General features: G+C 34.2%; 1 protein-coding gene across 3 annotated transcripts in view; it reads right to left on the reverse strand.

Moving 5' to 3' along the window:
- Positions 1-910: 910 nt before the first annotated feature.
- The window catches only part of LOC311096687 (integrin alpha-X-like), a 569,425-nt gene continuing 555,942 nt past the window's right edge, over positions 911-14,393 (reverse strand). For 2 of the 3 annotated variants that reach the window (XM_084135994.1, XM_084135993.1), the window contains 27 exons: positions 14,182-14,252; positions 13,637-13,748; positions 13,394-13,521; positions 13,008-13,150; positions 12,633-12,783; positions 12,176-12,326; positions 11,912-11,985; positions 11,588-11,696; positions 11,332-11,465; positions 8,543-8,689; positions 8,220-8,420; positions 7,914-8,047; positions 7,668-7,813; positions 7,418-7,566; positions 6,815-6,946; positions 6,648-6,721; positions 6,403-6,544; positions 6,027-6,125; positions 4,683-4,762; positions 4,452-4,538; positions 4,268-4,346; positions 3,994-4,089; positions 3,735-3,821; positions 3,509-3,619; positions 3,297-3,410; positions 2,174-2,284; positions 911-2,043 (listed from right to left, as the gene is read on the reverse strand). In XM_084135994.1, coding sequence (XP_083992120.1) covers positions 1,960-2,043; positions 2,174-2,284; positions 3,297-3,410; positions 3,509-3,619; positions 3,735-3,821; positions 3,994-4,089; positions 4,268-4,346; positions 4,452-4,538; positions 4,683-4,762; positions 6,027-6,125; positions 6,403-6,544; positions 6,648-6,721; positions 6,815-6,946; positions 7,418-7,566; positions 7,668-7,813; positions 7,914-8,047; positions 8,220-8,420; positions 8,543-8,689; positions 11,332-11,465; positions 11,588-11,696; positions 11,912-11,985; positions 12,176-12,326; positions 12,633-12,783; positions 13,008-13,150; positions 13,394-13,521; positions 13,637-13,748; positions 14,182-14,252 — 3,146 coding nt within the window. In that variant the 3' untranslated portion in view covers positions 911-1,959. Of the gene's footprint in view, positions 2,044-2,173; positions 2,285-3,296; positions 3,411-3,508; positions 3,620-3,734; positions 3,822-3,993; positions 4,090-4,267; positions 4,347-4,451; positions 4,539-4,682; positions 4,763-6,026; positions 6,126-6,402; positions 6,545-6,647; positions 6,722-6,814; positions 6,947-7,417; positions 7,567-7,667; positions 7,814-7,913; positions 8,048-8,219; positions 8,421-8,542; positions 8,690-11,331; positions 11,466-11,587; positions 11,697-11,911; positions 11,986-12,175; positions 12,327-12,632; positions 12,784-13,007; positions 13,151-13,393; positions 13,522-13,636; positions 13,749-14,181; positions 14,297-14,393 lie in introns of all 3 variants that reach the window. The other variant, XM_084135995.1, reaches the window with a different exon arrangement.

Below are 14,393 nucleotides of genomic sequence, written 5' to 3' on the forward strand. Positions count from 1 at the left end.
CTGTGAACGGAGAAAAAACAGGATAAAATATAAATAACCTAGATCTATACGCGAAATATATTTCACATACTGTAGGGTTAGGTTTAGGGTTAGGGTTAGTTAATTAGGGTTAGTTCTTCTACACACAGAAGAAAGCTCTGTCTAGGCTCTGCCCCGGTACGGTTTGTGTCGTGCCATTTATTAGTCTGGCTGTTTGATGAGAAAGAGATTAAATGTAGTTGCTGTAAACTCTGTAATAATTCATTCAACTGTATGAAATGACTATTAATCTGTTGCATGGAGCGGAGTAAGAACTGATGACAGCACGGCTTGATCTTTGGTTAGGGTTAGGATGACCAATCAGTGGAAAGGGGCATTTTAATCCCGCCTATGTAGAGATCGAATATTCAAGCTGTTTATCCATTTTGGTTTAATTGTGTTTCCATTTAGCGGATTAGAAAAAAGTGGATGAAAACAAATCATCAAATATGAAAAAAACGACACAAGATTTGTTTATTTATGTTCATGAAAAGGGTCGAATATGTGATAAATGAACGGTTTCTTAGTTTTTCCATTTAGAAGACAAAAACGAGAAAAACTACCCGAAGGTAAACGGACTGACGTCATTTTGAACAAAATCAGACCAAAAATGAAGTTCATTTTTATATTGTTTTGGGAGTTCGAAACAGCTTGCCAAAGCAAACTTTCTGGCAAAGTTCGCTGGTAAACACCTTTTTTACTACCATTGGTCTGTGGGGATTACATAATAGCTGTGCGCAGAGGCTCCGCCTTCTTTCACGTGATAATCTTTTCCGGTTCTCCTGTTGAGTCTGTCAAGGTCAGAAGTCACGTGTGAAAACACACTGGAGAGCTGATTTATAGTAGAAAATTAGTTGTAGTCTACTTCTGATGATATGAGTCACTGACACTGTTTTTCATGTTTCAATGTTTAATTTTCAATGTTTAATTTTATGTCAAACACAAATTGAGGCATGCATAAATAATGACACAAAAATAAGTGTAATGGATAATGCCAAAATTATTTAATTTTGGCTTTTGTTGGTTTCCTTACCAACACTAAGTGCCACTTTAACTATGCCAATATTGCAAAAAAGCTAAATAAACAATATATTAATATAAAGCAGAAAGAATTAAACATTTTCAAAATCTGTAGAAATGTGATAAGAAAACAGAATAAAAAGTAACAAAAGGCAATTGCGACTTTTTCTCTCACAATTCAGACTTTTTTCTTTGCAACTGCGAGTTTATATCTCACAATTCTGACTTTTTATCCTCTTTAGAATTGTGACATATTTAAGCTCACAATTACGGGTTACAAAGTCTGAATAGCGATTCTGGGATATAAACTCGCAGTTGCAAACTTTTTTCAGAATTGCAAGAAATTGCATGAAAATGTCAGAATTGTGAACTGACTTTCTTCTTTTTTTTCTTCTTCTTTTTTTTCAGAACTGGACTTTATAACTCGCAATTTTTACTTTTTTCTCAGAATTGTAAGATAAACTCGCAATTGCAAGAAAATGTCCAAATTATGGAGCTGACAAGTTTTTCTCAGAACTGGACTTAACTCTCAATTCAGACTTTTTTCTCACAATTGCGAGTTTATTGCAAGTTTATATCTCGCAATTTTGACTTATTTCTCGCAACTGTGACTATCAAAAAGAATGTGCATGTGAGAAGGTCCTCCAATATCTCTGCTATAGTTCACACTCACAGTCATCAAAGAAGGAAGTTAAATATTTGAGATGCTATAAATACTTTCATTGTGGTAACTCGTTGCATTCACTGATAAGATAATGAGTAGTGATATGAAATAAGTTCAAAATGATCCAGTTTTCATTCTAATTAAGTTGTCTGAATCAGTCTGGAATATTTTGCTACATTGAGGTGTTAAATTCACGTTTCATTCTCAAGCCCACAAAACACATCAGTACTTGTATCTTCTAACTGTTTGAGTGTACATTATTGTGTCATGTCTGGCTCTCCTCCTGCATCGCCCTGCGCCTCCTGCAGCATCTGCTTGTACTGGCTTTTGAAGAACCCAGCCTTGTAAAGGGAGAAAATAATGTAATAATTTCTGTAATAAACTGTAAGTGCTGTAAGCATTTAAACATATAGATTGTGTAGACAGGTGAAAGTGCCAGTGATTGAAACTGATGTTATGATGGTGATATACTTTATAGAGTGCCGCTGTGATGAGAGCCAGTAGCAGCAGTCCTCCTATTACTCCTCCAATGATCTCTTTGGTCAGGTTCACCTCCTCAAACACCTCCACTTGAGTGTTAATCTACAAAGTGGAAAAATGTGAACAAGTGAATTTTAAAATGCAGTCAGAAGTGATCTCAGTGTAACAGGAAGTCCCCCTCCTTCCTCCTACACAGATGTTCCATGTCAAACAATAGAGACATGATTGTTAACTATGTACATTCTTTTGTTATAATGCATCGGTTTTAGTGTGTGTATGATTCACATCCCTGTCTCTTGTGCTGTTGTTGTCATTCATTTTAAAATGCTATTTACGTAAAATACGTATTTACGTAATAGCTATTTATGCTAAAATACATTAAAAAGTTTGGGATCAGTAAGATGTCTTTTTTAAGTTATTAATACTTTTATTCAGCAAGGATGCATTAAATTGGTCAAAACTGCCGGGAAAGACATTTATAATATTACAAAAGATTTCTAATTCAAATAAATGCTGTTCTTTTAAACTTTCTATTCGTCAAAGATTTCTGAAATAAATATGCAGTGGCACAAATGTTTTCAACTGATAATAATAAGAAATCTTGAGCAGCAAATCAGCATATTAAAATGATTTCTGAAGGATCATGTGACACTGAAGAGTAATGATGCAGAAAATTCAGCTTTGACGTCACAGGAATGAATTTTATTTTAAAATATAATAAAATAGAAAACTGTTCTTTAAAATTGTAATAATATTTCACAATATTACTCTGTTTACTGTATATTTGGTCAATTAAATGAAGTCTTGGTGAGCAGAAGAGACTCAAAAACATAAAATATTCTTTCAGACCCCAGACCTTTGAACAGTGTTAGCACTTTTGACTCTGTGGTATTTGCACAGGAAGTAGATCTGTGTGAAAGAATGTTGTAAGTGCAATTGTCAATATATTTGCAAGAAGCAAAAGGAGAAAAGTATGTGGTCTGAAAAAAAGAAAGAATAAATCATAAATCAACAAATCATAAACTATAAACAGTAGACTGCCGTTATAGATTCCCTCAAACAGAGCACTGTTTTGAGAGCTCATTAGACTTGACATGAACGATCACTGAATCACCTTGACAGACGGTGCAGTGTGTAGAGAATCAGAGGAAAAGAAAATGTATTTGCTCTTGTCATAATCCAGAGACGCTGAACTGACCAACTCAAAAACTGCAGCCTTGAGTCCAGTCTGAGAGAGACACAGATCATGACAATAAGAAATTATCAAACAGTTATGAATATATATGGTCTGTTCTGTGATGTGAATTTGCTTTAAAAGTCAGATACCTGCTCAATCCATCCAGAGCTCACATTGCCAAATATATTATAGAGTTTCCTTTCATTCCTTGAGAGAGTGACGTCACAGCTGAACACGGCACACACCGCCACAGAGCAGTTCTGACACACACACACACAGAGAGAGATAGAGAGAGAGATTAATTAATGTATGTTTAGCATATACGTGGAAAACAAATGAAGGTAAAACAAAACTAAATTTAAAAAGTGTCCTCACCACCAAACGATGATTTTTAATAATGTCCAACAACGCAGAATTGGTGATAACAGGCTTCGTCAAGTTCACGCTGTCACAGCCAGGTATCTTTAAAAAGAAAGTGACATTTCTTGGTGACATTTTAAAACAAGTTTCTGAAATATTATGGGTGAAGGATGGGATGCCGTTTTTCTTCCCTACATCATACAGAAATTATTTAATTAAATGAATCACTCAGTATACCTGTATGACTTGTGAGATAATAAATAAATTCACATACTTGCAAATTTGAATTAGTCCAGATGTCAGCATCACCGAGTTTCACTGGTACTCTGATGAAAACTTTTAAAGGTAATTCTCTGAGTTCATTTTGAACCTGAAAGAGAGAGAAAAAAAGGAAGAGTTATGATCAAGGTGGGCATTTTAACATTTTCTTCTGTTGATAAAATAAATCCTGTTAAAATCTGTCATTCAGCCTTTTTGAAACATTAGATTTTAGTGTACTACAAAACCTTTTTATTATCTACTTTAAGATAGAGAATTTGAACTGATACCTTTAATATCTGCTGGACCGGTTTCATAAGATCCCTTTTCCCTGAAGTAAAATTAATGTGGATGGTGGAATTTTCATGCCTTTCATTTAAAATGAAGAAAGAAAATGACAATATTACAGTATAGGATAAAGATTTTTTTTAATTATTATTATTTCTATACAGAAACGCGGAGTAGAGCACTAACCTTATCAAGGCAATATAGATGGCATATTTGACATCAATGGTTTTCTGTTTGTTAAACTCACTGTCGATTGAGTGTTTGTCATTCCCACTGTGAGAGATGGAGGTTTTGTTTATTAGTTGCATTTATCTGTTCCTGATGAAATGATCATGTGAGAATCCTCCTAGAGCTCATGGTAAAAGTGTTTTACGCTTTGAGTTCAACAACTTCTAGCACACAAAGATGATGTCATACCTCTTGACCGCAGCAGTAAACATCACATTTTGGCCCAGTGAACTTTCTTTATTAATACTGTATGTAATCTCAAACACAACCTAGAATTTGAATGAAAAAGCCAGAATAAGACAAAATTTTGGACTAATTAAAGTTGTTGTAATTCATATGTCACCGTAACATAACGTAACCCATGAAACTTGCTCTGGATAAGAGTGTTTAACTACTTTGAGTTTAGTCAAGTCAGTAAATGAATGTATACAAGTATACGAGTAGAGCTGGACAATTAATAGTATTTTAATCGTGATCACGATTTCTGCTTCTCTTGATAAAGTAAGCATAATTGCTGTGATATTGGCCCGTTGGTTATTTTTCCTGATTTTTTGGGGGGACATTTCCACTATCTTGTATCAGTAAGAAGCCTCCAAGAGCTTTCATACTTGGGGTTGCCAGATGTCAAGAGTTTAAATCCCTCAATCAGAGCTTTTCCTCTTAAATCTATAAATTATCCAGCATGTGTTTTACTTAATCTTCCCAACTTGAAATCCATGCGCTGATGATCTGAAAATACAGGCAAACATGTTTGTTGGAGTTCAGCGATCTCCATTGTGATATTCTGCTGGAATTAATGAATGAAGTATCATACTGCCCATCTGTGACTAAATCTGTAAGAAAAACTTCTCAGAGACTAATTATAATAAATCCAAGCATGACTATAAAATAAACCCTGTCAATGACTTGAGGTTCTCTTGATTTGTGCTTACATGAAAGTGCAATAATTCTCATGAAATGTAAACAGAAATTTCTCAAATGAGAACAATTGTGATTAATATTTTTTTAAGCAAAATAATGATTATCAGTTTAAAGCTACACTGTGTAGGATTTGCTCCCATCTAGCGGTGAAATTGTATATGACTACCAACTGATTATTACTTTCTAGCTCCTCCCATTCTGAGGGCGTTTTAAGTCCTACGGTGGCCGTATTATTTCAAATCTGCCGGCAGTCGCGAGTAATCTCCCTCTCGCATTCGTCACAGTGCCACTGAGTGTAAAAACGCGAAAGGCGAAGCTTGAATTTCCAGGTATGTCCCTCTTTGGCGAATGTATTTTCAAGATGGATGCGCAACATGGCTTCTGCCATTCGAGCGACTCGCTCATATGTATTCTAAATGGCAAATTATACACTTACGAGAATACTTAATTAGTTGGTTGAAATGATTACTCATTAATGAGAACGTATAACTTTGAAAGAACAAAGTGTTTTTTGCTAAAAATCAACTTAAAATATTACACAGTGTAGCTTTAACCATTAACATGCATTCCTCCACATGAGCAAACGTTCGTGCCAGGGGTGTGATTATTGACCTGAGTGTTTCCCTTGAGGATGGGTTTACTGATCTGGCAGGTGGTTTCTCCCAGTCTAACTCCTCGCTCAGCATCCAGAGACACACACTCCACTCTGCCCTGCTCATACAGAACATTTATCATACATATATTATATATACATATATTATCATCTCAACATACATACATATAAAAAACACGCATCTTTCTAACATTCGTAACATGGTTTGAAAATATTTGTTAAATAAACGTTAACACTCCATATTTTTAATGTGGCTCTGTAATTTTAAGTTTTATTTAAAAATGTATTGCATCTTCAGTGTTTTATAGCTATTTTGCTTTAGAAATAGCATTTTTATCATTATTACCTATTATCAGTTTCAGCATATGTGTTTACCTGTTTAGATGTGATTCTCCTGTAGGAAAGTCCAAAGGGGTAGCTGAGGGTGAAGAGAGTGTTGTATGAGTTTTCTCCTCTGTTTTCTACAAACACTGTCACGTTGATCTCCTGCATTATCCCAACCTCTATGTTTGTAGATCTGGATCAAAGAGAGAAATGTAAATACTTTCATAAGCATCAAGATGGTGCGGAATTATTAATTATTAACATCACTTCAGAAACAGAGCAAATGGTTTGCTCACCCAGAGAAATTGAAATCCATTCGGAGGTCATCAACACATACATTATCAGTTCCACAGTTTATCTCAAAATCCAGCTGTAAAACAAAGTGAATGCACAGAAAAATTCATGAATTGTACATGTGATAAAGTTCTAGTAATTTCTGCTCTTAACACAGATGAACTCTTACATTATGGTCTGTGGTGGTCTTTATCTCTGGCAGCAGGACTGGTCTCAAATTGTCCATACTTCCTGATGGAAGACCCTCAAATGTGAATGTTATCTGATTGGCCAACGGATTCAGAGCATCTTCTGAACAAGCCTAATGTAAAGAATCAATAAGAGATGTTAATAACAAAACATTTACGATTAAACTTGGGTCACTCTTGTTATGCATTTGATTCTTGTAATGTCCCCATCACATTTCTTGAAATGTTGAATGTAAAATTAAACTCAGCATTTGTAGTTTTTATCAGTTAAGTAGACAATATATAGATTAATGGTTCTTCATTTCCATCATATCAGGTTACATACTGTTTAACATCCTGTTATTTTTCTTGCTGCATGTGTAAATAATCAAGTTATAATTTATAGTTTGTGGTGTTTAAATGTTTTTATTTGGAATTCCAGCAGAAGAACAGTTTTTTAATGCAAACACATAAAAGTTGCATTACTTATATAATAAGTATGAGAAACAGAAATTACCCTTTTAGTCTTAATGTTAGCCTAGATTAATCAGATTCACTGAAAATCTACTCATAAGTGCAAAACAAAAATTACATTTGATGCTTACCTCTATAAAAAAAGGATGATGTTTGCATACTTCCTGCAACCCAACCTCCATCACATCACTGAGGAGCCGGTTTTTGGCAGAGAAGTATGCACGATATTTCTGTCGCTTGGAATCCAGCATTATGGTGTAATTAATATTTGCAGTCAAACCTAGAAAACATGTTTGATCATAAAAGCCCAAAAATATGTGTACTTGTGATGTAAGAACACAAAAAAACAAAAAAAATAATGTAATTATATTATGAATAAACCTGTTATGCGATGTTTGTATTCGCTCATGGTGAAGCACACAGTCAGGTTGTTTTTCAGTGGATTTGTACAGTCTGATTGGTCACCGGTTGGTATTTTGGGTGGGTTGTAAGTTACTTTGGTTTCCAAGAGCATGATGGGTCTGGACCTGAAAGAGCCAAATATATGAATGATTCACATATGAACACATATTAATGATTATGGCTGAAACACTGTATTTGTATATATTTTAGTTCTTTATAAAAGACCTGAGAAGCAGAACTGCTCCCTTGGACCCAACAGCAATGTCAGGAAGGTTGTCTCGAGTCTGGTCTAGAGAAGACTGACTCAATGAAATCCCAAAGAACTGCAAACCTGGTCGCACAGATGATCCAGCAATCCTCTGTTTCATTCAAGAAGGAATTAAACATATAGCAAAAATATTGAGAGTCTATGAAGTGAGTCAAGAAAACGTAATGCAAGAAAGGTGAACCACAAGGCTGAATAAATGATGATAGAATTCATTTTTATGTGAACTATCACTTTAAACTGCCACCAACCCACATCTTTTTTACCTGTGAGTATTTTGAAATGATCCCTCCATCTATCCCATTGAAGATGTAGATGCTGCCCTGTCCGTCCTCCTCTAAAGGAGCTCCAACCAGCACATCCATGAAACCATCACCATTCAGATCTGCTGGACTGGCCAGAGAAGAGCCAAACCGACCCCTCTGACCTGCCATGCCCACCAGTGTATCCGAAAAAATTAAGTTTGCCTATGGAGATATAACAGAGAGTGGAGAAACAGGGTTCAACACATACAAATGTACATTTGCTCAATCTTACTTGATGAACTCTTTAAAAAAAAAAAAAATTTAATCTCCAAAAAATCACTGACCTGACGCGTGAAGATGTAAACAAACACTAGGCCCTCTCGGTCAGACTCTATGTACGTTGGTGCCGATACCAAAAGTAGGTCTGTAATGGAGTCACGGTTCAAATCCACCACACACACCTCAGCTCCAAAATATGAGCCAATCTGAGGCTGAGAAAAGAGAAGTTTGAACTTTAAAATGATCTGTACTCCCTGCTGATTGTATGTTTCGAGCCTTCTTGTTGTGACTTCATTACATCAACAATTGGTTCTATATGTATATGTATACGGGCTTTCGCACTGGATAGTTCTAGGTACTAGCCACCAGGGTGATTCCCCGAGAACTAATGGCTCCCCTAGGAACATTTTCCTGGTTGCATTCGCACCGCCAGTAGGAACTCTAAAGTGACGTAAGCCGTGCTTGTTGTTGTGACTTTTATTTTGATGGCGCTGAGAACGCCAGAGCCTTAGCAAACAAACAAACAGTGCTCGCATTCTCCGTGTTCATTAGTTTACGATCTGTCTAACAGTCTTGTCTAATACGATATTAGATAGAACTGTTATGCATAGAAAGTAGAAGGTAATGAAAAGTTATTAGCGAATGCCGTGCGGGTGATGTCCAGTGATGCTAGCTGAGCAGAAATACATAATCATGTTTGGCTTGGTCCCCTCAAAGTTGTGTTGGATTTTCTCCTCAGCGTAAAGGTTAAGAGGTCCATCTATCACTGTTTTCTATGTTCGTAGAGTTAGTTTGTAAAGTAGATATATAATCTGTGTTATATAGATAATATAATATAATATCTATAATAGTTGATTTATCCACGTTTTAATATCCTCTCATTCATAGAGATTTTTAGATGCATACCGAGGCTTTTTAGGTTGGATAGAATCTGCAATCAAGAAAATCAACAAGTTTGTTTGTTGGCTTCCAAGGCTGCAATACGCTGTGTTTCCTGCCAACTAGCATCCTGGGGTGTCGAAATACTATTGGGTGAACTGGCAGTGGGCGGGATCACACAGACCAAAACAAAAACAGACATTCCAACACAGAACGCACATTTCAAAGTAAAATGACTCGCTGTAGAAGTGTTTTTCAAATAAAACGAGTATGTGAAGTTAGCATGTTTCCTAAATATCTGCAAATTATTGTATTTGTATGCTTTGTTTGTAAAGTTACATACAGCACCTTTAAATATTAGTTTTGATTCTTCAAAAAAATGAAAAAGGCTACAACAAAAGTTTAATTAAGTTGTGCCAGTCACTTTTCAATTAATGAGTTTGCTTTCGCTCTAGCAGTGAACTGGTTGGTGTAGGACTAGTTGTCCTCCAGCTAATATGGTGTTAATTTGGCTTTTACTGTAAATTGACAAAATGCATTTTCCAGTAATTATACTGGATCTGTTGTTTTATCTTTTTACCATTAAGATACAATTTCTTCTGTTGCAGGAACACAGCTTTCACATTATATGTACAGTACCAGTCAAAAGTTTGGAAACATTACTATTGTTAATGATTTTGAAAGAAGTCTCTTATGCTCATCAAGCCTGCAGTTAAAAAAAACAAAAACAGTAATATTATGAAATATTATTACAATTTAAAATAATGGTTCTCTTTTTTAATATATTTTAAAATGTAATTTATTTTTGTGATGCAAAGCTGAATTTTCATCAGCAAGTACTCCAGTCTTTGGTGTCTTATGATCCTTCAGAAATCATTCTAATATGATGATTTGATACTCAGTTATTATCAATGATGGAAACAGTTGTGCTGTTTAATATATTTTTTTGGAATACTTTTTTCAGGATTCATTGATGAGTAAAACGTTAACAGCATTTATTCATAAAAACAGCATTTATTCAAAATAAAAACATTTCTAACAATAGAAATCGTTACCATCACCTTTTATCAATTTAACGCATCCTTGTTGAATTAAAGTACTAATTTCTTTAAAAAAAAATAGTTATTGTTCCCAAACTTTTGAACGGTAGTGTATACTGTTACAAAAGATTTCTATTCTAAATAAATACAGTTCTTTTTAACTTTTTATTCATCAAATAATCCTGAAAAAAGTATCTCAGGTTATAAAAAAAAATATTAAGCAGCACAACTGTTTCCAACATTGATCATAAATCAGCATATTAGAATGATTTCTGAAGGATCATAAGACACCAAAGACTGGAGTACTTGCTGATGAAAATTCAGCTTTGCATCACAAAAATAAATTACATTTTAAAGTATATTAAAAAAGAGAACCATTATTTTAAATTGTAATAATATTTCATAATATTACTGTTTTTTTTTTTTTAACTGCAGGCTTGATGAGCATAAGAGACTTCTTTCAAAAACATTAAAAATAGTAATGTTTCCAAACTTTTGACTGGTACTGTATATATGGAAATGTACCAAATCCTTTACATTAAACTCTTAAGACCAAGAGAACGGTCATGGTATACCATTATTTGAACAATGGTTGAAAAAATATGCAATTATTTCTTCAGTTTCACTATTTGTCCAATTTGATAATATTTTTAGTTTTAGTTTTAGTAGGCATAATGGTAAACTGCAATTTCATCATCTTTGTTTCAACTTTACAAATGGTCCAAAGCACTATTACAGTGTGCTTTTGCCCCAAGTATATTTTGCGCAAATTTCCCAGGAAGTGACAATTTTGTTCTCTTGAACATATGGGATGGAAACGCAGTTTTATTTGAACATTCGACATTCCAATGTTGTGCATAAGTTAATTTAGCAATTTTAGCAAATGATATTGGTTTTATGTATGGTTTTGACACAAAAAAAATTAAGTTAACAACCTTGGGAGAGTCCAGTGGCAGTTTATATTGATTGGATCTGAGTTGTGATACAAAGACTTGTCCTTTATGCTTGTATCTCGGAGCTCCTAGAATAGCAAAGCTGGTGCTTGACGTTGCAATAGCCATCGAATAACCTTCAGACAAAATGTAATAGTTCAATAATATGTTTATTCTTAGTTGTATTTGCTGAATAGAATAAAATGTCTGTAAATTCACATATCTATCTATGTTTGAGTGTTTAAAAAAAGCGCCTCACCTAGATAGCTTTCATGCTCACTGCCTGTTAGAAAGGAGTAGTCTGGCGAATATTCCTGATATCCACCTTTCCACTGGAAAGCTCCCACAGCACTCAGTAACACACTTCCCTAAACAAAGCAAAGCAAAGCAAAACTGTCCTGGATTTGGATACACAGAGAACATCTCGAGAAACCCCATACCCCTCTGATGAACAATTTGTGAGCATAAAAAAAAAAAGATTAAGGGTTACAATGTTGACTTTGGGGTCATATATATAACCATATGATCATTCACATGGTCTGTAGAGTTTAATGTTAAAGAGCAATTTTGCATATTTATTTACGGATGGTGTGAAAGCTGAGCTGAATCCATCCTGTGCAAACTCCATTCTGGAGGAATCACCTGAAGTCTGGGTTCCTGCGACAAATCAACAGACGTTATTAAAATTAATCATCTGATTCAAAGTCATTTAAAGCTTTTAGGAAATATATATTCAGTTATTACAATAATAAATAAATAAATAAATAAATATACATACATATATATATATATATATATATATATATACATATATAGCAGAAATACAAATTCATTCTTAATTTTCTACCTTCAATGGCAATAATGTTTTCTTCCAGCTTTTGAAGAATAGTATTCAGTGCATTAAAGTCTGTCACTTTGAACACATGATTAACATCTGGATCAGAAGCAATTGTATTCAGCTCATTTCTTGCACTGGGATCATTAAAAGCCTCGCCAACCTAGGGACAAAAATATTGTTTCCTTTAAAAAGAAATGATGCGACAAAGCATATTTAGAGTAATAAATGGATACAGACACACAGACACACACACATCCTAAAGCATTTATTAGTTCTAAGTTAAATTAGTAAATTAATGCTGCTCAGAAATGGCCACATAAAATTTGCAACAACTTTCAGGTTTAAACCTATAACCTTTTGCAACATTTAAGAATTTTACTAGATAAAATGAAACATTTAAGGATCCATAAAAACATTTGAGGATGTAAGAGATTTAAACGACACAATATGCGAAGAAAAAGCATACCCCGATCGCGTATCGTATTATTTTCTTTGACTCTGCCTGTGATGCTGCATCGTTCAATAAAGTCCTGTCATGTGACACTCCATCAGTAATAACAAGCAAGATTTTATTTGCTGATGGCCTTGACCCTCCACTTGGAGTAAATAGCTCATTCCTGGTATTTGAAAAGAAATTTAGAAGAGATCAAGTAACCTGTAATTTTCTGTTTCCCCAGAAAATGTAAAAGATAATGTAAAAAAATAAATAAAAAAAAACATTTTTTAACTTTTTTTGTTACATTTTAACTTCTAAACTGCACATATAAGCATTGTCATTTTTATGAAATGGGCCACCCTAAATACAATGATTCAGATTTATATAGTAACAAACAAGTCTTACACAAGTTTTTTGATGGCTGCTGCAGTGTAAGTGGCACCTCCAAAGTATTGTATATTTGCCACCTTAGATTCCCATGCTCTGTCTTTGAGTTCATTGAAATTGTAGTGAATAGTACAATCACTGGAGTACTGTGCTAAGGCAAACTGTAAACCAACAAGTCTTATTATAATGGCATTCAGTATATATATAACACACACAGACACACACATATATATATATACAGTATATATATATATATATATATATAATTTTTTTATTTTTTATTTTTTTATTGGAAAAAGATAATTACACATGGAAAGACAAATGCAGGTCTTTCCCTTTTTTTTAAAACACTGGCTGCAGTTAGTATCAAAAATCCCTGAAGTGATATGTAAGGCTATTCCTACCTGTCCATCCTGATTAGTAAAACGCTTGATCATGTTTATCACAAAATTCTTCATCGTTCTAAAATTGTAACCCGTCACACTCCCAGATCCATCTAACAGAAATGCAATGTCAAACTGACCAGGACAGTCTGTAAATGAAGAAAAGCGTGTATATATAGGCCAGTTAAAACTGCAGTTACATCAAAAGAGAAGAAACCTCTTTGACTGGGGGGAAAAAAACCTTTCGGTGATCATCATATTTACCTCTCAGAGAGCTCGGTATTGGTGGTTTAAACACACTGTTTTCACTGATGAAGCACATGCCATTGAAGGTGGTAACTGATTCACATTTCTTTGGAATGGTTGGGCCACAAAACTGAATGAGAAGGAATTTAAACATGGATTTATACATTATTTTAAAGGAATACCAAATCAAAAGTTAATTATAGACCACAATACCAATCACTTTTATTGCTCTTGTCAAAATCTGTTTAGTTGTTGAGACAGGATAATAAATAAAACATGCATGCCTCAAAAAATAAATCAAATAAATTATATCAAATAAAATTCACTAATTATATATATATACACAGAAAACAATGTTGTTTTTCTTTAATACTGATCATTAAACAAGTCGTTCTCTACTCACATTGTGTCTTTTAACATTTATAATCCCTTTTATTAATTCAGAGTAGTTTTACAGAGCATTTCTCTTGGCTTTTTATGTTCTTTAGGCATTTGCATGTGTGACATAGTTACAATATGTACTTTATCTGTAACTGATCTCATCAGTGTTCTGAACTACTTACTGCCAGCTTTGAAGACCGTGGATCTTGAACCATGGAAAGTCCGAGAGACATGTTGACAGCTTCCGAGGGCACTTGATTAACATACAGACTTGTTTGTTCATTTTCATTAAAGAACCTTTAAATGGAATATGTTACACTTTGGTGTCCCCAAAAAAACATTTGAAATGCATGCATTGAAGTTCAAATCCTGTGTGTTTTTTTTTTTGTAACAC

Source organism: Abramis brama (assembly GCF_963993115.1).
Source record: "Abramis brama genome assembly, chromosome: 14".
Lineage (NCBI taxonomy): Eukaryota > Metazoa > Chordata > Actinopteri > Cypriniformes > Leuciscidae > Abramis > Abramis brama.